This window comes from Oncorhynchus mykiss, chromosome 12 (genome assembly GCF_013265735.2).
Source record: "Oncorhynchus mykiss isolate Arlee chromosome 12, USDA_OmykA_1.1, whole genome shotgun sequence".
NCBI classification, from domain to species: Eukaryota; Metazoa; Chordata; class Actinopteri; order Salmoniformes; family Salmonidae; genus Oncorhynchus; species Oncorhynchus mykiss.
Genome location: NC_048576.1, coordinates 73,642,838 through 73,666,116, shown reverse-complemented (window position 1 = coordinate 73,666,116; position 23,279 = coordinate 73,642,838). Strand labels below are relative to the sequence as shown.

The 23,279-nt window shown below is 39.2% G+C and overlaps 6 protein-coding genes and 1 pseudogene across 6 annotated transcripts; 3 read left to right on the top strand and 4 right to left on the bottom strand.

Annotated features, from left to right (window-relative positions):
• Positions 1-1,209: 1,209 nt before the first annotated feature.
• Positions 1,210-2,033, bottom strand: LOC100136590 (embryonic alpha-type globin2). Its single transcript, NM_001124582.1, is given in 3 exon segments — positions 1,210-1,423; positions 1,621-1,828; positions 1,933-2,033. Coding segments are annotated over 3 exon segments (432 nt in total). The 5' UTR covers positions 2,028-2,033; the 3' UTR covers positions 1,210-1,294.
• Positions 2,034-6,742: 4,709 nt separating this feature from the next.
• On the bottom strand, positions 6,743-7,489 carry LOC110538972 (annotated as a pseudogene).
• A 1,816-nt stretch (positions 7,490-9,305) lies between these two features.
• On the top strand, positions 9,306-10,060 carry LOC110538973 (hemoglobin embryonic subunit alpha-like). Its single transcript, XM_021625939.2, has 3 exons — positions 9,306-9,444; positions 9,542-9,722; positions 9,850-10,060. Exons 1-3 carry the CDS (start codon positions 9,350-9,352, stop codon positions 10,039-10,041), a joined length of 468 nt encoding a protein of 155 aa, XP_021481614.2. The 5' UTR covers positions 9,306-9,349; the 3' UTR covers positions 10,042-10,060.
• Positions 10,061-12,279: 2,219 nt separating this feature from the next.
• LOC110538436 (hemoglobin subunit beta-like) lies at positions 12,280-13,251 on the bottom strand. The gene is made up of 3 exons (XM_021625268.2): positions 13,090-13,251; positions 12,632-12,854; positions 12,280-12,520 (listed from the first exon to the last, which is right to left on the bottom strand). Exons 1-3 carry the CDS (start codon positions 13,179-13,181, stop codon positions 12,392-12,394), a joined length of 444 nt encoding a protein of 147 aa, XP_021480943.1. The 5' UTR covers positions 13,182-13,251; the 3' UTR covers positions 12,280-12,391.
• A 1,134-nt stretch (positions 13,252-14,385) lies between these two features.
• On the top strand, positions 14,386-15,284 carry LOC110513323 (hemoglobin embryonic subunit alpha-like). Its single transcript, XM_021593225.2, has 3 exons — positions 14,386-14,545; positions 14,658-14,865; positions 15,052-15,284. Exons 1-3 carry the CDS (start codon positions 14,451-14,453, stop codon positions 15,178-15,180), a joined length of 432 nt encoding a protein of 143 aa, XP_021448900.1. The 5' UTR covers positions 14,386-14,450; the 3' UTR covers positions 15,181-15,284.
• A 2,882-nt stretch (positions 15,285-18,166) lies between these two features.
• Positions 18,167-19,325, bottom strand: LOC100135791 (embryonic beta-type globin). The gene is given in 3 exon segments (NM_001124187.1): positions 18,167-18,473; positions 18,755-18,977; positions 19,213-19,325. Coding segments are annotated over 3 exon segments (444 nt in total). The 5' UTR covers positions 19,305-19,325; the 3' UTR covers positions 18,167-18,344.
• Positions 19,326-20,508: 1,183 nt separating this feature from the next.
• LOC118937731 (hemoglobin embryonic subunit alpha-like) lies at positions 20,509-21,407 on the top strand. The gene is made up of 3 exons (XM_036938351.1): positions 20,509-20,668; positions 20,781-20,988; positions 21,175-21,407. The coding sequence occupies exons 1-3, from the start codon at positions 20,574-20,576 to the stop codon at positions 21,301-21,303; spliced, it is 432 nt and encodes a 143-aa protein (XP_036794246.1). The 5' UTR covers positions 20,509-20,573; the 3' UTR covers positions 21,304-21,407.
• Positions 21,408-23,279: the final 1,872 nt, after the last annotated feature.

Sequence of the window (23,279 nt, the reverse complement as noted above, 5' to 3'; positions counted from 1 at the left end):
CAAGTTGGAAGTGCATTTAGATCATAGTTTATTGAGATGCATAAATACACCACATGTAAAGGATTTCCTCCTCTTCGTCTGAGGAGGAGTAAGGATCGGACCAAAGCACAGAATAAAGAATAAAAGAACAGAACTATGGTCAGAACGTGACACCACAGCAAAATCATGATTTTATGGCTGTTTTGAAACGAATTTCCTTTAATTCTACGTAGTAATGATTTATGTGCGCTATTTGATCAATTGATTTATTGATTCAATCTTTGCAAATAAATCATATGAATTGATTATTTACCCCTATGTTTTTATTTTATTCTGTAATAGGGTATATTGTAACCATGTGTTCAAGCTTATCAAATCAAAGTTAATTTCGCGCTGTCCTTTTGGAACCATGAAGGGCTCTCCAATCGTTTACAATAACACTCATCAAGATCTGTTGCTTAAGCCTAATAGTCTTACTCATCACGTATTATTATTATTACAAATAGAAGATTAGCACTTCTCACAATGGTGCTCGTTTAGTAAAGTTAGATCAAAGCTGAATCAATGTCTCGTAAGATCACATGACGATGAATTATTATTTTACATAACAGAACCAAATATAATAGCATAGCATAATAGGTCTATAGGCTAATGTTACTGTTCCACCAAAAACACCTCATCATTTCTAATGAGATTTTAGAATGGTTAGCTGAAGCTGAATAGTACAAACAAGACAAAACAAAAAGTATCATGCGCCAAAACTCAACGGGATATATGCTTTGATTGAAACAAAATACAAGAAAGGCTTTAGGTCTGTTAACACCATCTGCTCTAAACAGTCATTCAACAAGATCAAAATACATAGACTATTTCCATGAAACTAATTAAGACCTATCAAATTATTGGAATAAAGACGCAGTTTTGCCGGTAATAACTATCATCCACGATTGACAGTGATGATGGCCTATTTTGAAATGAGGTATGCCTAACTTAGTGTTTGGGGTAATTACAAATATAAAATGTTCTTGAGACAACATGTGTGGGCATAAGCAGACGTTGCAATTGGAAGATGCATGTTATAACAGGGCTCTCCAAACCTATTGTGTTTGTGTCATGTTTAATTGATGCATAATGCTAAGCCTGGCTGTTTTCGCCACACAATTGTTTACATTGCAAAATCCGCTTTCCCTTTAAATAAAAACGATCAAGATAAACAGTTGTTGATGACGGTATTTTTATTCCATGATTCATATCATACAACATGCGCAAATTTATGATCAACACAGAAAACCGAGAGGATTTATCTTCTCGCCTTTTAACGATACTTCTCGGAAAGCGCCAGGGCCAACTTGGCGAGGAACTTGTCCACAGACACGTGCACCTCAGGGGTAAAGTCGTCAGGGAACAGCATGGCCAGCACCACCAGGATGTTGTGGTTGATGATCTGTAGATGTAGAGGGAATAGAGATATTATTATCAAGCGTTTTAGGCCCAGTCCATATGCAAAATATAGTGTTTCTGAAGATTCAATTGGAACCTTCACAAAATACATACATAGGACTCAAATTTGGACACTGTTGCCGCTGTGATATTTTGAGAAAGGGTGAATCGTTTTATTGATTCAGTAAGTTATTTAGTCACCTTGAAGTTGGCGGGATCCACACGCAGCGTGAAGGCGTGAAGCTCGCTCAGGGTCAGAAGACCACCGGCCAGGTCGTCGATCTTGGTCACCGCTTCCAGGACGCCTCCCATGACGGTCAGACCGTGCTTCTTGACGGGAGCAGAGCCGGGGCTCAGGTCCGTCCAGTGGGAGAAGTAGGTCTTGGTCTGGGGGTACACCACCAGGGTCCTGGAAATAAAAACATGTGATGATGTATTATGATTTAACGTGCGTAAATGCACCGCATAACTCTGTTACAGAACAATCTGTTCAATATATAAAGATGTCGTTACCTAGAGAGAGCCTCATTTCCAATGTCCTCTGCTTTGCCAGACACCTTTCCAAAAAAGGCTGTCACGATCTGTTTGTCCTTGGCTGTGAGACTCATTCTAGCGGTTTCTAGGACACAAGATATTGCTGGTGCCATAAGACTGGACACTGGGAGTATTTATATGGTCTGTAAAGATCTCTTTGGCTTAGCTCCACCTTCAACTGGAAGTCATTGGATGTACACAATGTAGAGTTTGGTGATAGCCATCCGTTATGTACCAGCAATATATTGCTATTGCATTATGATCAATCACAAATGTTACCCTTTACGCACGGATATACAGTATGTGTAAGTGTCATGACGATAGTGCTGGAAAACGGAACAATCATGCTTCAAATTGTCATGAATCTAAAGGCTACATTATGCATGATGCAACAATGTATTTTATACTTCTTATAATATAATGAATACTGTAAGCTGGACGTTTTATGCACAAGGAACGGTCTTTGGAATATGTCTGATTGCTATTAGTTTGGCTATTTAGGCGTTCATTTGTTTTATTGACTCATTCATTGATTAATTCGTTTATGTAATCATTAATTAATTAATTGGATAATACATTCATTCATTCAGTAAATAGGCCTACTCCAATGACCAAAATGTACAGAAGGTACTTCTCATTCATCTGACCCTGTTTTGTCAAGGGTGGTACCAAACAAATGATAATGGAAATCTCGTTGGCAAAGGTTGAGTGCCAAGATTGCTTTCTTATCTCTGCAACAGCAAGGCAACACTTGTGTTCACCCCTTCCGGTAAGGTGTGTTGAAGGTTGATTTACATTTTCTCAGTAGGTCAGAAGTTACGGTTAGGCCAGGTCTGTCGTTCAAGTCACATGCTGCTGAATATCTATAGTCCTTACCACGTCGTGCGATGTCACTCAGATTTCCCTACATATAGGTAAATGCATATGTGTGTGCCTTGCATGAGGGTATATCCGGCATAGGCTTTGTTCACCAATATCTAGCCTGATGTCGTAGTAGCAGCTTATAAGGAGCATGTCGCCATTTGTTAGGTGCGTGGACAAAATCGGAGTAATACGTTTTGTCAATAAGAATATTGATTGATTGGGTAAGCTAATACACCTTGCTTGATACAGTGCCTTGCGAAAGTATTCGGCCCCCTTGAACTTTGCGACCTTTTGCCACATTTCAGGCTTCAAACATAAAGATATAAAACTGTATTTTTTTGTGAAGAATAAACAACAAGTGGGACACAATCACGAAGTGGAACGATATTTATTGGATATTTCAAACTTTTTTAACAAATCAAAAACTGAAAAATTGGGCGTGCAAAATTATTCAGCCCCTTTACTTTCAGTGCAGCAAACTCTCTCCAGAAGTTCAGTGGGGATCTCTGAATGATCCAATGTTGACCTAAATGACTAATGATGATAAATACAATCCACCTGTGTGTAATCAAGTCTCTGTATAAATGCACCTGCACTGTGATAGTCTCAGAGGTCCGTTAAAAGCGCAGAGAGCATCATGAAGAACAAGGAACACACCAGGCAGGTCCGAGATACTGTTGTGAATAAGTTTAAAGCCGGATTTGGATACAAAAAGATTTCCCAAGCTTTAAACATCCCAAGGAGCACTGTGCAAGCGATAATATTGAAATGGAAGGAGTATCAGACCACTGCAAATCTACCAAGACCTGGCCGTCCCTCTAAACTTTCAGCTCATACAAGGAGAAGACTGATCAGAGATGCAGCCAAGAGGCCCATGATCACTCTGGATGAACTGCAGAGATCTACAGCTGAGGTGGGAGACTCTGTCCATAGGACAACAATCAGTTGTATATTGCACAAATCTGGCCGTTATGGAAGAGTGGCAATAAGAAAGCCATTTCTTAAAGATATCCATAAAAAGTGTTGTTTAAAGTTTGCCACAAGCCACCTGGGAGACACACCAAACATGTGGAAGAAGGTGCTCTGGTCAGATGAAACCAAAATTGAACTTTTTGGCAACAATGCAAAACGTTAAGTTTGGCGTAAAAGCAACACAGCGCATCACCCTGAACACACCATCCCCACTGTCAAACATGGTGGTGGCAGCATCATGGTTTGGGCCTGCTTTTCTTCAGCAGGGACATGGAAGATGGTTAAAATTGATGGGAAGATGGATGGAGCCAAATACAGGATCATTCTGGAAGAAAACCCGATGGAGTCTGCAAAAGACCTGAGACTGGGATGGAGATTTGTCTTCCAACAAGACAATGATCCAAAACATAAAGCAAAATCTACAATGGAATGGTTCAAAAATAAACATATCCAGGTGTTAGAATGGCCAAGTCAAAGTCCAGACCTGAATCCAATCGAGAATCTGTGGAAAGAACTGAAAACTGCTGTTCACAAATGCTCTCCATCCAACCTCACTGAGCTCGTTCTACTTCATGATTGTGTCCCACTTGTTGTTGATTCTTCACAAAAAAATACAGTTTTATATCTTTATGTTTGAAGCCTGAAATGTGGCAAAAGGTCGCAAAGTTCAAGGGGGCCGAATACTTTCGCAAGGCACTGTACGTGTATAATTGAAGTATATCTCACTTGCTTTTCAAAGGGTGGCGCTGGTGAAACTACTGTGAAGGCTACTCTAACCTCGGCACCTCCACTTCTCTCGACCAGATAGATAACGAGGAAAGGTGAGCCAATGATTATCATGTTCACAATATGTTTTACCCTTTTTGTTTCCTATCCCATAGCATAACGCGATTAGCCTATTTCGTCACCAAAAGGCAACTAGTAAAATAGCCTATATCTGCATTTTTTATGGGCCTACTTATAGGATGGATCCAGCACCATGCCTAATGATAACGCTACACACTTCCTAATGTGTTGTAATGATGTTATAATAATGTTAAAGTCCTCTTGGGTCGTCTTGTTTAAATAGTGTTTCAATTCAGGTGCTTTTCCGAACACTAGGCACGTTGCTCTTCAAACCCATTTGGAATGCCAACGTTCAGCTGCAGTACCAGTAAAAAGCTTGGACACACCTACTCATTCCAGGGTTTTTCTTTACCCAGATGCAGACACAGAAGGCAGATGGTTAGAGTCTTTGTAGTTTATTTATATCCAAAAGGAGTAGGCAAGAGAACGGTCGTGGACAAGCAAAAGGTCAAAACCAGTCCAAGAGGTAAAGAGTGGCAGAAAGGCTCGACGTCAGGGCAGGCAGAAGGGTCAGGCTGGCGGGTACGGAGTCCAGAAAAACAGGCAAGGGTCAAAACCAGGAAGACTAGAAAAAGAGAATAGAAATCAGGAGCACGGGAAAAAACACGCTGGTTGACTTGAAAACATACAAGAAGAACTGGCACAGAGAGACAGGAAACACAGGGATAAATGCACTGGGGAAAATAAGCGACACCTGGAGGGGGTGGAGACAATCACAAGAACAGGTGAGACAGATCAGGGCGTGACAGTTGTAGAATAATAGTGAAGACATCAAAGCTATGAAATAACATGAATGGAATCATGTAGTTACCAAAAAAGGGTTAAACAAATCAACAGACATCTCAACATCAACTGTTCGACAACAGTTTATGTTGCATGAATCAGGCCTTCATGGTTGAATTGCTGCAAGGAAACCACTACTTAAGGACACCAATAAGAAGAAGAGACATGATTGGGCCAGGAAACACGAGCAATGGACATTAGACCGTGGAAATCTGTCCTTTGGTCTGATGAGTCAAAATGTGAGATTTTTGGTTCCATCCGCCATTTCTTTGTGAGACTTGTGATTCCCACTGTGAAGTATGGAGGAGGTGTGATGGTGTGCGGGTGCTTTCCTGGTAACACTGTCAGTGATTTATTTAGAATTCAAGGCATGCTTAACCAGCACGGTTACCACAGCATTCTGCAGCGATACTCCATCCCATCTGGTTTGCGCTTAGTGGGACTATAATGTGTTTTTCAAAAGGACAATGACTAAACACAGCTCCAGGCTGTGTAAGGGCTATTTGACCAAGAAGGAGAGTGATGGAGTGCTGCATCAGATGACCTGGCCTCCACAATCACACAACCTCAAACCAATTGAGATGGTTTGGGATGAGTTGGATTGCAGAGTGAAGGAAAAGCAGCCAGCATATGTGAGAACTACTTCAAAACTGTTGGAAAAGCATTCCAGGTGAAGCTGGTTAAGAGAATGCCAAGAGTGTTGAAACCTGTCATCAAGGCAAACGGTGGCTCTTTGAAGAATCTAAATCTATATTTTGATTTGCTTAATAACACTTTTGTTCTTACTACATGATTCCATGTGTGTTATTTCATAGTTTTGATGTAGAAAATAGTACAAATAAAGAAAAACCCTTGAATGAGTAGGTGTGTCCAAACTTTTGACTGATACTGTCTATGCAAATTCCGCCTACCTGAGGCAAATAAAAGTTAACCTGGGCAACATATTTTCTGATAGACTACGTTACTTTTCCTACGGTAGTGTATTAGAAAAGAAGGAACGTTTTGATATAATTACTATAACATAATACTGATGAATGTATTGATTATTCAGTTGATTAGAATTCGTTGCTGCATGTGATATTTGACCAAATATACTCTCTCTCGTGACCCCAGCGTCAAAGAGAGGTTTCTCAATCTCACTTAGGCCAAAGGCATAAGAGTTAAAGTAGGCTTGGCTACATTTTCTAATGGCTCCTATTTTACTGCCCCCTCAAACAGAATGAAGTGAAGAGCATGGACGTGTGCTCAACAATATATTTTATTATTCATACAAAATGTATTCTATAATAAAATATATATGTGTATTCCACTATAGAACATGTCTTTAGTTGTACTGTCTGCCTAGCGCAGAGATGACCACGGTCAGGAACTTCTGCCAGGCCGCTTGGACGTCTGGCGTGAAGCCGCGCCTCATCTGGGAGGCCAGAACAACGGTGAGGCAGTCGCCCAGCAGCTGGGAGAAGGAAACGATTGAAACGTTAATCATTTATTTGCAATAGCAGTATCCTCTTGGATGTAAATCAATGAGGTAAAACGTATTGTTAATTTTGTTTTAGGCACGCCATTAGTACTCATATTATTCATGTCTTTTCAACTCCAAAATGTTACCCTGAAGTTGTCGGGATCCACATGAAGTTTCTCAGAGTGCAGAACGCTCAGCTTGGCGTAGGTGTTCTTGATGTATATACACAGCTCGCTTGATGCCGTTCAGCACAGTGATGCCACGCTTGGCAACTGTTTTATTGCCCATGATAGCCGCTGCTCTGTTTAAGTCTCCAAAGGTTCCAAAGTACCTCTGAGTCCATGGATATACAATAAGGCACCAGTAAAATACACATTACATTAAACTATACATCATATAAATTAATCAATTTAATTCAATGAATCCATAGAATTTCGCACACATCTAAAACAAGACTAGAACAGCCAAATTATATATTATCAATATATTTTATTTCCGTGCATTATTATATGCCGACCATCTCAAAGCAAGGGGTCTAACCACTTTGACCTTGATTTTTCCCCAGGTCTCTATGATGAGCTTCCGCTTTTCAACTATGCAGTCAACCATGTTGATCTGTGAGCTCTGTCAGTGTCCGGCACTGGGGCGTTTTAATTTCTGTTGAATCCCTCCGACCCAATGGACGAATCAAACTTGGAGGATTCATGCCAAAAACGACATCAAATGTGCATAAAAAGTTAATGGTAATCTATCATTCCTTGCCAACCAGCTGGTCTTATCGACCAACACCATATAGTCATAGTTCTGCCAAATGCCTAAACGGCAACTGAGGTCGACTTCACACCGGCAATATGTGTCTCTTTTGTTAGTACCTTATAAAAGCACCATCAAGACGTTTTTTTAAAAACTTTTATTTAACTAGACAGTTAAGAACAAATTCGTATTTACAATCACGACCTACCCCGGCTAAACCCAGACGATGCTGGGCCAATTGTGCGCCGCCCTATAGGACACCCAATCCCGGCCGGATGTGATACAGCCTGTAGATAACAGTAGTTTTCTATTTTTCAGTGCTAGCTTTGTGAATTACTATAACAAAGACTGGAAATTACCACCAGTCACTACAAAATGTGGTAGACAGCAAGAATGTGGGCGAACGAAAGAAGTTGACTTTTTTGAAAGGGACCGAGCTAAAGGGCTGTTTATCAGTGAAGTATAGGCTCACGTTTATCTTGCCATTCTGAATGAGTTCCACCCTAAAAGCTCCAATTGGTTGCCTTGTTCTGATTAGAAACACCCTTTTCTTGGCAACAACCATCTCAATACGTTGAATGTATTGGGCAACATGGTATTAACTGATAAGTAAATCATTTTTTTGATATTAATTAATTGCGGGGTCAGGATTAGAAATCAATTTATTCACTTTAGTCAATCTAAATCAGTCTCGCTCATGTAAAATCATACACAATTATTATTCAAATTATTACCCTTTGTTTACGATAATTATGCATCAAATAAATAAGTCATATACCAAATGAAACCTTTTTTGCACTTCCCGGTCACTTTATTTACAAATCTCCGCTAAACATATAATCGATATGTTTAGGCTATCTGTCTGACTGTGATTGCCGATAACCACAGAACGAAGTCGACAAAAAATAAAAAGTTGCCAAAGTATTTGCAATTGTTACAAACAAGTGAAGGATAAAACCGAGATGACTGCATTGAAAGATACATATGCTACATGGGCCTATGTAGGCTATTTAAATCATATTGAAATCAATTTCATGTTCAGTTAATTGAGTTATATTTTGCAACTAGGTCCTTTTTGTCTCAATGTGTTTCATGATGTGTGAAAATATGTGAGCAATGGGGATCCAATATGTAATTTAGTGCATTATTATTGGGAAAGCATAGGCTAATAATCCGCCCCAATAACCTACTTGCAGCCATAGGTCGCAATTTCTCTCTAGGTGCTGATCCGTCGTCAGTATTCTTGTGGAATAATTCTCATGTTAAGGTGAGAGAAAGCTGATCTGAGAGCAGCACTGCTTTTCTTTGGATTATATCAGTATCGACGCATTTAGCGAACATTCTCTTTATGTGCTTGTTTGGGAAACAACAAACTCTTATAAAGTTGGCTTGTAAATAAGGATGCATCTGGTAGGACCATCGTCATGCTTAAATAACATCGCACCTGGGAAACGAGGCCCATCCCCGTACATCTCAATGTGTAAGTGTCTTGAACATGTTAAATCTTACGTTTAAAAACGAGTCATCTGTGTTTCAACTTCTTATCTATGAAAATTGGCAATACTCCAATTTCAACAAAAAATGGAATACGTTCAAGTTGGCACGTATCTTGGAGGTGGGTCTGGAGTCTGCCATGTAGCTTGTTTAATATAAAAACGTTCGTTTGTAACAGCTCATCGCTGAACTTTTACTTCAGTATCCTCTCTAAAGACGACAATGAGTCTCACCGCTAAGGACAAGGCCATGGTCAGGGCCTTCTGGGCTAAGGTGTCCGGCAAGGCTGAGGACGTCGGATGCGATGCTCTTTCTAGGTAATGGAATTATCCAAATGCTATATTGTTGTTTTAGAATATACAATTTGGTGTCAGCTAGCCTTAAATCTCGACATGTATTTTTCCACCCGTGCAGAATGCTGGTGGTGTACCCCCAGACCAAGACATACTTCTCCCACTGGCCGGACCTGAGCCCCGGTTCTGCCCCGGTCAGGAAGCATGGCAAGACTATCAAGATCGACGACCTCACGGCAGGTCTCCTCACCCTCAGCGAGCTGCACGCCTTCCAGCTGTGTATAGATCCAGCCAATTTCAAGGTGAGTACAGTATAATATTTATTTACATTTCAGTAGGCTACGTTTTACAGTAGAATAGACAACGTATGCTAAAATACCCTACATTAAAGATGCATACGAACTTATTTCCATTTATTTCCTCTTGTAGATCCTGTCCCACAACATATTGGTGGTGCTGGCCATTTTGTTCCCCGCTGACTTCACCCCAGAGGTTCGTGTGTCCGTGGACAAGTTCCTGGCCGCACTGGCCCTGGCTCTGGCCGAAAAGTACAGATTAATTGTGGGGCATCATCAGACCAGACATATGGCAGCATGTGCTCAATGCTCTGTCTTGTTCTAAATTATGAATAAATGTTCAAACGCACATAACCATGTTATCTGGTCTTTACTTTGCTTTTTAATGAGTCGTGTTGTAGACTTGATATGATGAAATACGTCTAGACTGGATATGATGAAATACGTTGCTATTTGAAATACGTTGCTGAAATAACTATTTCTCAAAATCTTGACGAAATGCAAAAACGTATTCATATAGAAAACTGAGACAATGCAAAACATTGCCGCATGTCCATGAGCAGTCCTCTAAGAAGTTTGCAGTAAAGGTTTCGTAGGTAGCCTAAAAATATTAAAGGGGTAACGAGGAACTCTTAAGTACAAATACCGGCAGTAGCCCATAGATGAATCAAATAGCCCTCCTCGACCTTGCTATTGAAAATCAAGATTGGAACAAACAATTTGACATACAAACAAATCAAATCAAATGTTATTTGTCACATAAACATGTTTAGCAGATGTTATTTCGGGTGTAGCGAAATGCTTGTAAACAACATCGGGAAAGGATTTGATCGACTACCAACATATTATTTGTAAACATTATGGATAGATTATAATCTGAGATTATCTATAAACTAAAACGTAAAACATAACCTAATGATTTTGATTGGCTGATCATGCTATATTTGTAACATATTATTAATGTATTTGTATTACACAATGTGGTTCAGTCTCCATAAAATGTCAACAGTTAAATGTCAAATTGTACACTATTTAAAATGAAATACACAGTATATCTTGTTAAATTTCTTAGAAATATTGGTTGATTAATTAATTGATTCATCAGTCTACTATTAATGAGAAGTTAGCAGTACAAGTTTAAAAAGTGAAATTTAAAAAATCGAGAAGGGGAACAAAGTTGTAATAGTAGTTAATAGATTCATCTAATGGCTCGTTTAGAACTTGCTACTTGCGATCGACAATATTGAACAAACTATTTGACATAGGAACACATAAACAAAAACAATTTGACATACAAAAATAACATATGTTAGATAATTAGGCTAATTAAGGACTCATATAAATATATATATATATATATATATCATGAATTGATTAATATTATTTATTAATTACATTTCCTATACACATAAAAACGTATATAACGTGTAAAACATAACCTAGTGGTTCTGCTGATCATGCTATAATTGTAACATATTGTTAATGCATTTTTATAAACCAATGGGGTTTAGTTGTCATAAAATGTGAAAAGTTACATGTTGCATTTATACATGATGTAAAATGAAATACACAGACAGTATAGCTTGTTGAATTTCTTAAGAATATTGGTTGATTAATTCATTGATTTAATAATCTTGTCACGTTCTTACCTTTATTTTCCTTTGTTTTGTCTTTATTTAGTATAGTCAGGGCGTGAGTTGGGGTGGTCAGTCTATGTTTTGTGTTTCTATGTTTAGGTTTCTGTTTCGGCCTAGTATGGTTCGCAATCAGAGGCAGGTGTCGTTAGTTGTCTCTGATTGAGAATCATACTTAGGTAGCCTGGGTTTCACTGTTGGTTTGTGGGTGTTTGTTTCCTGTGTCAGTGTTTGGGACTGTTTCGGTTTGCTTATTTCACGTATTAGTTTATTGTTTTTGGATTTCATAGTGTTCAGTGCTTTTCTTAATAAAATCGTCATGAACACTTACCACGCCGCATCTTGGTCCGATCCTTAGGAGGAAATCTGCCGTTACACATCTGTAATCTAATGACTTTAATAGAGTCCTATCTGAACACTTTAGGAGGTACCTCTGATAAATGTATTTTATAGGGTTCTATTGACCAACTGACGTATTATTCATTAAAAAAAAAACATTTTGATCTGGTTAAACTCTCGAACATTCAACAATTCCTTGCCACGCTAATACATCAACCAAGATCTGTTCTGAAAAGTTCTGTTGAACCTTTATGAATGACGATTGTGTGTAATTAAACAGGAATTTATCATTGCAGCACTGCTCTTATTTGACTCAATGCATCAATGCTGCATCTCTGGACACACGTTTGTCTTCATTATATGGGTCGCTCATGCACAGCTAATGTAACATGTCAGTGTTGTTAATTGCAAAAAAAAGATGTGTTATTTACTAAATATTTCTATATATTGCACATTATCCATGTCTGGTTAACAAGGTTATTGCGATATTCACACCCACAGCCAATCATATTACCATATTAGGCCTAATAACCTGCTATATGTGCCACCATATTGATGTTCATGCAAAAAAAAAAAGGCACAGATGAAAATATTATTTTGCTGATTTTATTTGCTTTAGTAGAAGGAACAACATGTGCCTCTAAACAAATGATCAGCGCTTGTTGGTACTCTGGTGGTCGTCGGTCTCTGAGTGGAGGGGCTCTAGTGGTACTGTCTGCCCAGGGAGCTCACCACGACGGCCAGGAACTTCTGGAATGCGCCCTGGACATCAGCGGTGAAGTCAGCACCCATTCTCGCAGCAACGACAATAGTAAGGCAGTCAGCCAGCAGCTACAAAAGAAAGGAGCAAATGGACAAGTAAGAAAACGCATTCTGCCACACCATCTATGCCACCCCATAGATAGGCAAGTAACTTGTGTGAAGTAGAACATTTCAATTTACCCGGAAGTTGTCTGGATCCACGCGCAGTTTCTCGGAGTGCAGCACGCTCAGCTCTGCGTAGGTGGCCTTGATGTCATCCATGTTCTTGACAGCCCGGTCCAGTCCGCGCAGGACGGTCTTTCCGTGAGCGGCGACCATTGGGTTTCCCTGGATGGCAGCGGCGTTGTACAGGTTTCCAAAGTTACCGAAATACCTCTGGGTCCAGGGGTACACAACCAGACACCTGTAGAAATAATAAACAGTTAAGAATTACACAAAGGTGATATCTGCATACACACATATCTTACGGAAATCAATTAATGTGACATTTGGAGATGTCAATTACGCGTTAATTACACGCTTGTCTCAAATACGACTTCGTCTTGAAAATCATAATAACAAGCGCATAATAATATAATAACAGTATAATAACATGACTAATTCCAATAATTTGTAGACCACAGTTTTAAACACACTACCTGGAAAGAGCCGCGGGCCCAACGTCATCGTAGTCCATCTTCTCGAAGACGCTCTGAATGGTGGCGCGCTCAAAGTCTGTCCACTGAACCATGTTGCTAGCTGTTGAAGTTTCTTTCGCAGAGGCTAACGAATCATTTACACTTTGTCTTCGTTTGAGCAGCGTTTTTAAAAGGATCGGGACGCTCCTCCCTAAAGACAGCGACGGGTGGGGTCATGGTAAGGGGCTGTATAAGCCAAAAGTCACAGATTTTACTGAGATAATCAATGTTAAGTTTTACTGTTTACCATATATGTTTAAAAGCAATTTGACAATAACACACTGTCCTAAAATCCATGATGAAATCATTCATTTAAGTATTAGGTTACATACCAATTATTACATTATTAGAAATATTAACAAAAATAAGCCCCAAATAGTGGGGAAATATACCATTCTCAACACACATCTATATCTGAAGATATATACCTATTGCACATTAATTACACTTGTTGGGGATTCAAGTACTTTGAGAAACATTTTTCCACTATCTCTGTGTATGCCTATAGTCAGATATTAGTACGATATAACTACGATATTAATATATTACTAAGATATATGAAATAGCCTACTAAGATAGTACATCATTTTTATCCTTGTAATAAATTTCTAAACAAATGAATTGATATTTCACCTCTATGTTCATTCTGTGCTAGTAAGGTCGACCCCATTTAATATTTATTTTTATAGTTGCACTATTCCAGTCTATTTGGGGGTAATGCATCTCTACTGTCAACTTTTCCATATTTCTGAATACAGGCTTCTATTTCTTACTTATGATACAGGCAATTTACCTATTGAAAATACAAGTAGACTTCTCTTTATTGGTTAAATACCATAAAGCCAGAGTGATAAATAAATAAATAAACGAATATTGAATTATTTTGTACTGAAATAAAATATGGATATTACCGACTCCCTTGTGAAAACTACCAGCATTAAAAAACCTCTTAACACATCTCTAATACTAAAAACTTCGTAGACTTCAATGACTGTCATAATCATGTATATATTTTTTTATCCATCTCTACCCTGTGTGCTTTATGTTTGATATTGTGTGCTGCTCAGAAAGTGCTAACAATGTATTTGTACGTCTTGTATGGAGGATTGTATCAATTTGTGTTTTTGTCCAGTAAAATAAGCAGTGAAATGTAATAACTTGAGAGGGATTGTGCCTATTGAACATTAACAAAATGGATGTTGTATCTTGTTTATCTTGGAGGTGGGTCTGCATTGGGTGGGGCTCGCGGCTAATATAAAAAGTATTCGTTTGTAAGAGCTCATCACTGAACTTCTACTCCAGCATCGTCTTTAACTACAACCATGAGTCTCACCGCTAAGGACAAGAAAATGGTCAAGGCCTTCTGGGCTAAGGTGGCCGGCAAGGCTGAGGACATCGGCTGCGATGCTCTGTCTAGGTAATGGCTGTCGTGCTGCTAATCTTATAGCTGTTTTTGGAGTAAAAATGTAGACTGTTTGGTGTTAGTGTTCCATCTTTCTTGGCATGTTTTTTTCTTTCTTCCGGTGCAGGACGCTGGTTGTGTACCCCCAGACCAAGACCTACTTCTCCCACTGGAAGGACCTGAGCCCCGGCTCTGCCCCAGTCAGGAAGCACGGTGGGACCATCATGGGAGGCATCAGTTTAGCCGTGGCCAGCATCGACGACATCAGCGCAGGTCTCCTCGCCCTCAGCGAGCTGCATGCCTTCAAGCTGCGTGTCGATCCCGCCAACTTCAAGGTCAGGACAGTCACAGCATTATTTATAATAATTTGTTTACCGTTGACACCAAATTAAAATGTATCGTTAAAATGCATTTAAAATATATCGGGTACTCTTTACAGTAAAATGGACAACGTAGATTATTAAATAAAATATCATATTAAAACACGTAGTGTACTAATGTTCATTCCTTTCGTCCTGTAGATCCTGTCCCACAACATCTTGGTGGTGCTGGCTATCTTGTTCCCCAATGATTTCAACCCCGAAGCTCATGTGGCCATGGACAAGTTCCTGGCAGCGGTGGGCCGGGCTCTGTCTGAGAAGTACCGATAAGATGTGGACAGAAGGCATCAGACCAGACGGATTGCAGCATTGATCAGCACTGTGCTCAGCTCTGTATTGTTCTAAAATATAATTAAATGTCAAAACGCACATAATTACGTTTTTTGGTCTTTACTTTGGTTTTTAATTCGTTGTTTTGTAGAGCACAGGACCTGATATGATTAAATAAGTTGCTGTTTGCAAGTCTGAAAGACATCGAAAGTCAAAAAGGTATTCATAAAGAAAATGGAAACTATATGCAAAACATTTCCACACAAAGCGGTCCTTAGAGAACTTAGCAGTAAAAGTTTAGAAATAAATAAATGAAATCAGAGAAGGGGAACAAAGTTGAAATAGTAGCCTATAGATCAATCAAATGGCTCGCTTAGAACTTGCTATTGATAAACAAGATTGAACAAACTATTTGACATAGGACCACATCAACAAAATGGAAAAAACGATTTAATATAACAAAGTAATATATATTATATAATTAGGCTAATTAAGGACTATGTATATATTATGAATGGATTGATAGTATTTATAAAATAAAATGTCCTAAACTCAAAGTTGTCAAGGACAGGAGGTGCCTCTGATAAATGTATTTTGTATTTTATAGGGTTCTTTTGACTAACTGATTTATTGTTATTAATAAACAAATATGTATCTCATGTTGATCTGGATAAAGCTAGAATCCTTAGTTGAAACAATGACAAAGTAGTCATGGTCTGTTTTGGTAAAAAGCTGAGGGATGGGCATAGAGAGATGTGACCACTCTCAAAATCCTAGACAGAGCTATGGATGCAAGGACTGACTATGATATCAAAATTATAGTTTTAACCATGTTTTGAGGCTATGCAGTGTCTGTTTACATTTAATTTGTTTGCAATCAGAGTAAAAGAGTAAAACAAGCTTATATATTGGGTTCTGATGGGGTACGGCAGTTGAACTGAGCTCATGAGGCATTTATAAGTTATATTCTTTAAGAATCAATGGGTATAAATTATTAATTTCCAAAATCGATGTACAGTTGAAGTCGGAAGTTTACATACACCTTAGCCAAATACATTTAAACTCAGTTTTTCACAATTCCTGACATTTAATCAAAGTTAAAATTCCCTGTCTTTTTTAATGTCAGACTAATAGTAGAGATAATTATTTATTTCAGCTTTTATTTATTTCATCACATTCCCAGTGGGTCAGAAGTTTACATACTGTACATTCAATTAGTATTTGGTAGCATTGCCTTTAAATTGTTTAACTTGGGTCAAACGTTTTGGGTAGCTTCCCACAATAAGTTGGGTGAATTTTGGCCCATTCCTCCTGACAGAGCTAGTTTAAATGAGTCAGGTTCGTAGGCCTCCTTTCTCGCACACACTTTTTCAGTTCTACCCACAAATGTTCTATAAGATTGAGGTCAGGGCTTTGTAATGGCCACTCCAATACCTTGACTTTGTTGTCCTTAAGCCATTTTGCCACAACTTTGGAAGTATGCTTGAGGTCATTGTCCATTTGGAAGACCCATTTGCAACCAAGCTATAACTTCCTGCCTGACCTATGTCTTGAGATGTTTCTTCAATATATCCACACAATTTTCCTCCCTCATAATGCCATCTATTTTATGAAGTGCACCAGTCCCTCCTGCAGCAAAGCACCCCCACAACATGATGCTGCCACCCCCGTGCTTCACAGTTGGGGTGGTGCTCTTCGGCTTGCAAGCCTCCCCCTTTTTCCTCCAAACATAATGATGGTCATCATGTCCAAACAGTTCTATTTTTGTTACATCAGACCAGAGGACATTTCTCCAAAAAGTACGATCTTTGTCCCCATGTGCAGTTGCAAACTGTAGTCTTGGCTTTTTTTATGGCGGTTTTGGAGCAGTGGCTTCTTCCTTCCTGAGCAGCCTTTCAGGTTATGTCGATATAGGACTCGTTTTACTGTGGATATAGATGCTTTTGCACCTATTTCCTGCAGCATCTTCACAAGGTCCTCAAGGTCCACAAGGTGCTTTTGTTCTGTGATTGATTTGCACTTTTCGCAGCAATGTTCGTTCATCTCTAGGAGACAGAACGCGTCTCCTTCCTGAGCGGTATGACGGCTGCGTGGTACCATGGGGTATATACTTTCGTACTCTTGTTTGTACAGATGAACGTGGTACATTCAGGCATTTGGAAATTGCTCCCAAGAATGAACCAGACCTGTGGAGGTCTACAAATTTTTTTCTGAGGTCTTGGCTGATGTCTTTCGATTCTCCCATGATGTGAAGCAAAGAGGCACTGAGTTTGAAGGTAGGCCTTGAAATCAATCCACAGGTACACCTCCAATTGATTCAAATTATATCAATTAGCCTATCAGAAGCTTCTAAAGCCATGACATCATTTGCTGGAATTTTCCAAACTGTTTAAATGCACAGTCAGCTTAGTATATGTAAACTTCTGACCCTGTGGAATTGTGATAGAGTGAATTATAAGTGAACTAATCTGTCTGTAAACAATTGTTGGAAAAATTACTTGTGTCATGCACAAAGTAGATGTCCTAACCGACTTGCCAAGACTATAGTTTGTTAACGAGTTTTAATGACTCCAACATAAGTGTATGTAAACTTCCGATTTCAACTGTAGCAACTAGGGAGTCTAGGTTTAAACTCTCAACCAATCAACAATTTCTTGCCAGACTAATACATGAACCTAACATTGAATACCAGATCTGTTATGAAAAGTTCTCTTTTTATGAAGGAGATGATTGTGTGTTGAATCAGGAATGAATCATTGCAGTCCTGATGTCATTTAAACGTATAGTATCAATTCTGCACCATTAAACACACGGTTGTATTTATTAGTTGCATTGGTTAGTTCATGCACAGCTAATGTAACATGTCAGTGTGGTTAATTGGCAAATATTGTAGTTATTTGCTAAATATTTTTATATATTGCACATGATCAATATCTGATTAACCATATTGATGTTCATGCAAGAAAATAAGGCACAGATAAAAAATATTTGCGGAAGATTTTATTTGCTTTAGTAGAAGGAACAACATGTGCCTCTAAACAAATGATCTGCGCTTGTTGGTTCTCTGAGCTTGTTGGTCCTCTGAGCTTGTTGGTCCTCTGAGCTTGTTGGTCCTCCGGGCTTGTTGGTCCTCTGGTGGTCGTCCGTCTCTGAGTGGAGGGGCTCTAGTGGTACTGTCTGCCCAGGGAGCTCACCACGACGGCCAGGAACTTCTGGAAAGCGCCCTGGACATCAGCGGTGAAGTCAGCACCCATTCTCGCAGCTACGACAATAGTAAGGCAGTCAGCCAGCAGCTACAAAAGAAAGGAGCAAATGGACAAGTAAGAAAACGCATTCTGCCACACTATTGTAAGAAAACGCATTCTGCCACACCATTGTAAGAAAACGCATTCTGCCACACCATTGTAAGAAAACGCATTCTGCCACACCATTGTAAGAAAACGCATTCTGCCACACCATTGTAAGAAAACGCATTCTGCCACACCATTGTAAGAAAACGCATTCTACCACACTATTTTAAAAGATAGGCAAATATAATGTGACCTTGTGGATTAGAAAAGGATAACTAATTTACCCTGAAATTGTCGGGATCCACGCGCAGTTTCTCGGAGTGCAGCACGCTCAGCTCTGCGTAGGTGGCCTTGATGTCATCCATGTTCTTGACAGCCCGGTCCAGTCCGCGCAGGACGGTCTTTCCGTGAGCGGCGACCATTGGGTTTCCCTGGATGGCAGCGGCGTTGTACAGGTTTCCAAAGTTACCGAAATACCTCTGGGTCCAGGGGTACACAACCAGACACCTGTAGAAATAATAAACAGTTAAGAATTACACAAAGGTGATATCTGCATACACACATATCTTACGGAAATCAATTAATGTGTCATTTGGAGATGTCAATTACGCGTTAATTACACGCTTGTCTCAAATACGACTTCGTCTTGAAAATCATAATAACAAGCGCATAATAATATAATAACAGTATAATAACATGACTAATTCCAATAATTTGTAGACCACAGTTTTAAACACACTACCTGGAAAGAGCCGCGGGCCCAACGTCATCGTAGTCCATCTTCTCGAAGACGCTCTGAATGGTGGCGCGCTCAAAGTCTGTCCACTGAACCATGTTGCTAGCTGTTGAAGTTTCTTTCGCAGAGGCTAACGAATCATTTACACTTTGTCTTCGTTTGAGCAGCGTTTTTAAAAGGATCGGGACGCTCCTCCCTAAAGACAGCGACGGGTGGGGTCATGGTAAGGGGCTGTATAAGCCAAAAGTCACAGATTTTACTGAGATAATCAATGTTAAGTTTTACTGTTTACCATATATGTTTAAAAGCAATTTGACAATAATACACTGTCCTAAAATCCATGATGAAATCATTCATTTAAGTATTAGGTTACATACCAATTATTACATTATTAGAAATATTAACAAAAATAAGCCCCAAATAGTGGGGAAATATACCATTCTCAACACACATCTATATCTGAAGATATATACCTATTGCACATTAATTACACTTGTTGGGGATTCAAGTACTTTGAGAAACATTTTTCCACTATCTCTGTGTATGCCTATAGTCAGATATTAGTACGATATAACTACGATATTAATATATTACTAAGATATATGAAATAGCCTACTAAGATAGTACATCATTTTTATCCTTGTAATAAATTTCTAAACAAATGAATTGATATTTCACCTCTATGTTCATTCTGTGCTAGTAAGGTCGACCCCATTTAATATTTATTTTTATAGTTGCACTATTCCAGTCTATTTGGGGGTAATGCATCTCTACTGTCAACTTTTCCATATTTCTGAATACAGGCTTCTATTTCTTACTTATGATACAGGCAATTTACCTATTGAAAATACAAGTAGACTTCTCTTTATTGGTTAAATACCATAAAGCCAGAGTGATAAATAAATAAATAAACGAATATTGAATTATTTTGTACTGAAATAAAATATGGATATTACCGACTCCCTTGTGAAAACTACCAGCATTAAAAAACCTCTTAACACATCTCTAATACTAAAAACTTCGTAGACTTCAATGACTGTCATAATCATGTATATATTTTTTTATCCATCTCTACCCTGTGTGCTTTATGTTTGATATTGTGTGCTGCTCAGAAAGTGCTAACAATGTATTTGTACGTCTTGTATGGAGGATTGTATCAATTTGTGTTTTTGTCCAGTAAAATAAGCAGTGAAATGTAATAACTTGAGAGGGATTGTGCCTATTGAACATTAACAAAATGGATGTTGTATCTTGTTTATCTTGGAGGTGGGTCTGCATTGGGTGGGGCTCGCGGCTAATATAAAAAGTCTTCGTTTGTAAGAGCTCATCACTGAACTTCTACTCCAGCATCGTCTTTAACTACAACCATGAGTCTCACCGCTAAGGACAAGAAAATGGTCAAGGCCTTCTGGGCTAAGGTGGCCGGCAAGGCTGAGGACATCGGCTGCGATGCTCTGTCTAGGTAATGGCTGTCGTGCTGCTAATCTTATAGCTGTTTTTGGAGTAAAAATGTAGACTGTTTGGTGTTAGTGTTCCATCTTTCTTGACATGTTTTTTTCTTTCTTCCGGTGCAGGACGCTGGTTGTGTACCCCCAGACCAAGACCTACTTCTCCCACTGGAAGGACCTGAGCCCCGGCTCTGCCCCAGTCAGGAAGCACGGTGGGACCATCATGGGAGGCATCAGTTTAGCCGTGGCCAGCATCGACGACATCAGCGCAGGTCTCCTCGCCCTCAGCGAGCTGCATGCCTTCAAGCTGCGTGTCGATCCCGCCAACTTCAAGGTCAGGACAGTCACAGCATTATTTATAATAATTTGTTTACCGTTGACACCAAATTAAAATGTGTCGTTAAAATGCATTTAAAATATATCGGGTACTCTTTACAGTAAAATGGACAACGTAGATTATTAAATAAAATATCATATTAAAACACGTAGTGTACTAATGTTCATTCCTTTCGTCCTGTAGATCCTGTCCCACAACATCTTGGTGGTGCTGGCTATCTTGTTCCCCAATGATTTCAACCCCGAAGCTCATGTGGCCATGGACAAGTTCCTGGCAGCGGTGGGCCGGGCTCTGTCTGAGAAGTACCGATAAGATGTGGACAGAAGGCATCAGACCAGACGGATTGCAGCATTGATCAGCACTGTGCTCAGCTCTGTATTGTTCTAAAATATAATTAAATGTCAAAACGCACATAATTACGTTTTTTGGTCTTTACTTTGGTTTTTAATTCGTTGTTTTGTAGAGCACAGGACCTGATATGATTAAATAAGTTGCTGTTTGCAAGTCTGAAAGACATCGAAAGTCAAAAAGGTATTCATAAAGAAAATGGAAACTATATGCAAAACATTTCCACACAAAGCGGTCCTTAGAGAACTTAGCAGTAAAAGTTTAGAAATAAATAAATGAAATCAGAGAAGGGGAACAAAGTTGAAATAGTAGCCTATAGATCAATCAAATGGCTCGCTTAGAACTTGCTATTGATAAACAAGATTGAACAAACTATTTGACATAGGACCACATCAACAACAGTATTTTGTATTTTATAGGGTTCTTTTGACTAACTGATTTATTGTTATTAATAAACAAATATGTATCTCATGTTGATCTGGATAAAGCTAGAATCCTTAGTTGAAACAATGACAAAGTAGTCATGGTCTGTTTTGGTAAAAAGCTGAGGGATGGGCATAGAGAGATGTGACCACTCTCAAAATCCTAGACAGAGCTATGGATGCAAGGACTGACTATGATATCAAAATTATAGTTTTAACCATGTTTTGAGGCTATGCAGTGTCTGTTTACATTTAATTTGTTTGCAATCAGAGTAAAAGAGTAAAACAAGCTTATATATTGGGTTCTGATGGGGTACGGCAGTTGAACTGAGCTCATGAGGCATTTATAAGTTATATTCTTTAAGAATCAATGGGTATATATTATTAATTTCCAAAATCGATGTACAGTTGAAGTCGGAAGTTTACATACACCTTAGCCAAATACATTTAAACTCAGTTTTTCACAATTCCTGACATTTAATCAAAGTTAAAATTCCCTGTCTTTTTTAATGTCAGACTAATAGTAGAGATAATTATTTATTTCAGCTTTTATTTATTTCATCACATTCCCAGTGGGTCAGAAGTTTACATACTGTACATTCAATTAGTATTTGGTAGCATTGCCTTTAAATTGTTTAACTTGGGTCAAACGTTTTGGGTAGCTTCCCACAATAAGTTGGGTGAATTTTGGCCCATTCCTCCTGACAGAGCTAGTTTAAATGAGTCAGGTTCGTAGGCCTCCTTTCTCGCACACACTTTTTCAGTTCTACCCACAAATGTTCTATAAGATTGAGGTCAGGGCTTTGTAATGGCCACTCCAATACCTTGACTTTGTTGTCCTTAAGCCATTTTGCCACAACTTTGGAAGTATGCTTGGGGTCATTGTCCATTTGGAAGACCCATTTGCAACCAAGCTATAACTTCCTGCCTGACCTATGTCTTGAGATGTTTCTTCAATATATCCACACAATTTTCCTCCCTCATAATGCCATCTATTTTATGAAGTGCACCAGTCCCTCCTGCAGCAAAGCACCCCCACAACATGATGCTGCCACCCCCGTGCTTCACAGTTGGGGTGGTGCTCTTCGGCTTGCAAGCCTCCCCCTTTTTCCTCCAAACATAATGATGGTCATCATGTCCAAACAGTTCTATTTTTGTTACATCAGACCAGAGGACATTTCTCCAAAAAGTACGATCTTTGTCCCCATGTGCAGTTGCAAACTGTAGTCTTGGCTTTTTTTATGGCGGTTTTGGAGCAGTGGCTTCTTCCTTCCTGAGCAGCCTTTCAGGTTATGTCGATATAGGACTCGTTTTACTGTGGATATAGATGCTTTTGCACCTATTTCCTGCAGCATCTTCACAAGGTCCTCAAGGTCCACAAGGTGCTTTTGTTCTGTGATTGATTTGCACTTTTCGCAGCAATGTTCGTTCATCTCTAGGAGACAGAACGCGTCTCCTTCCTGAGCGGTATGACGGCTGCGTGGTACCATGGGGTATATACTTTCGTACTCTTGTTTG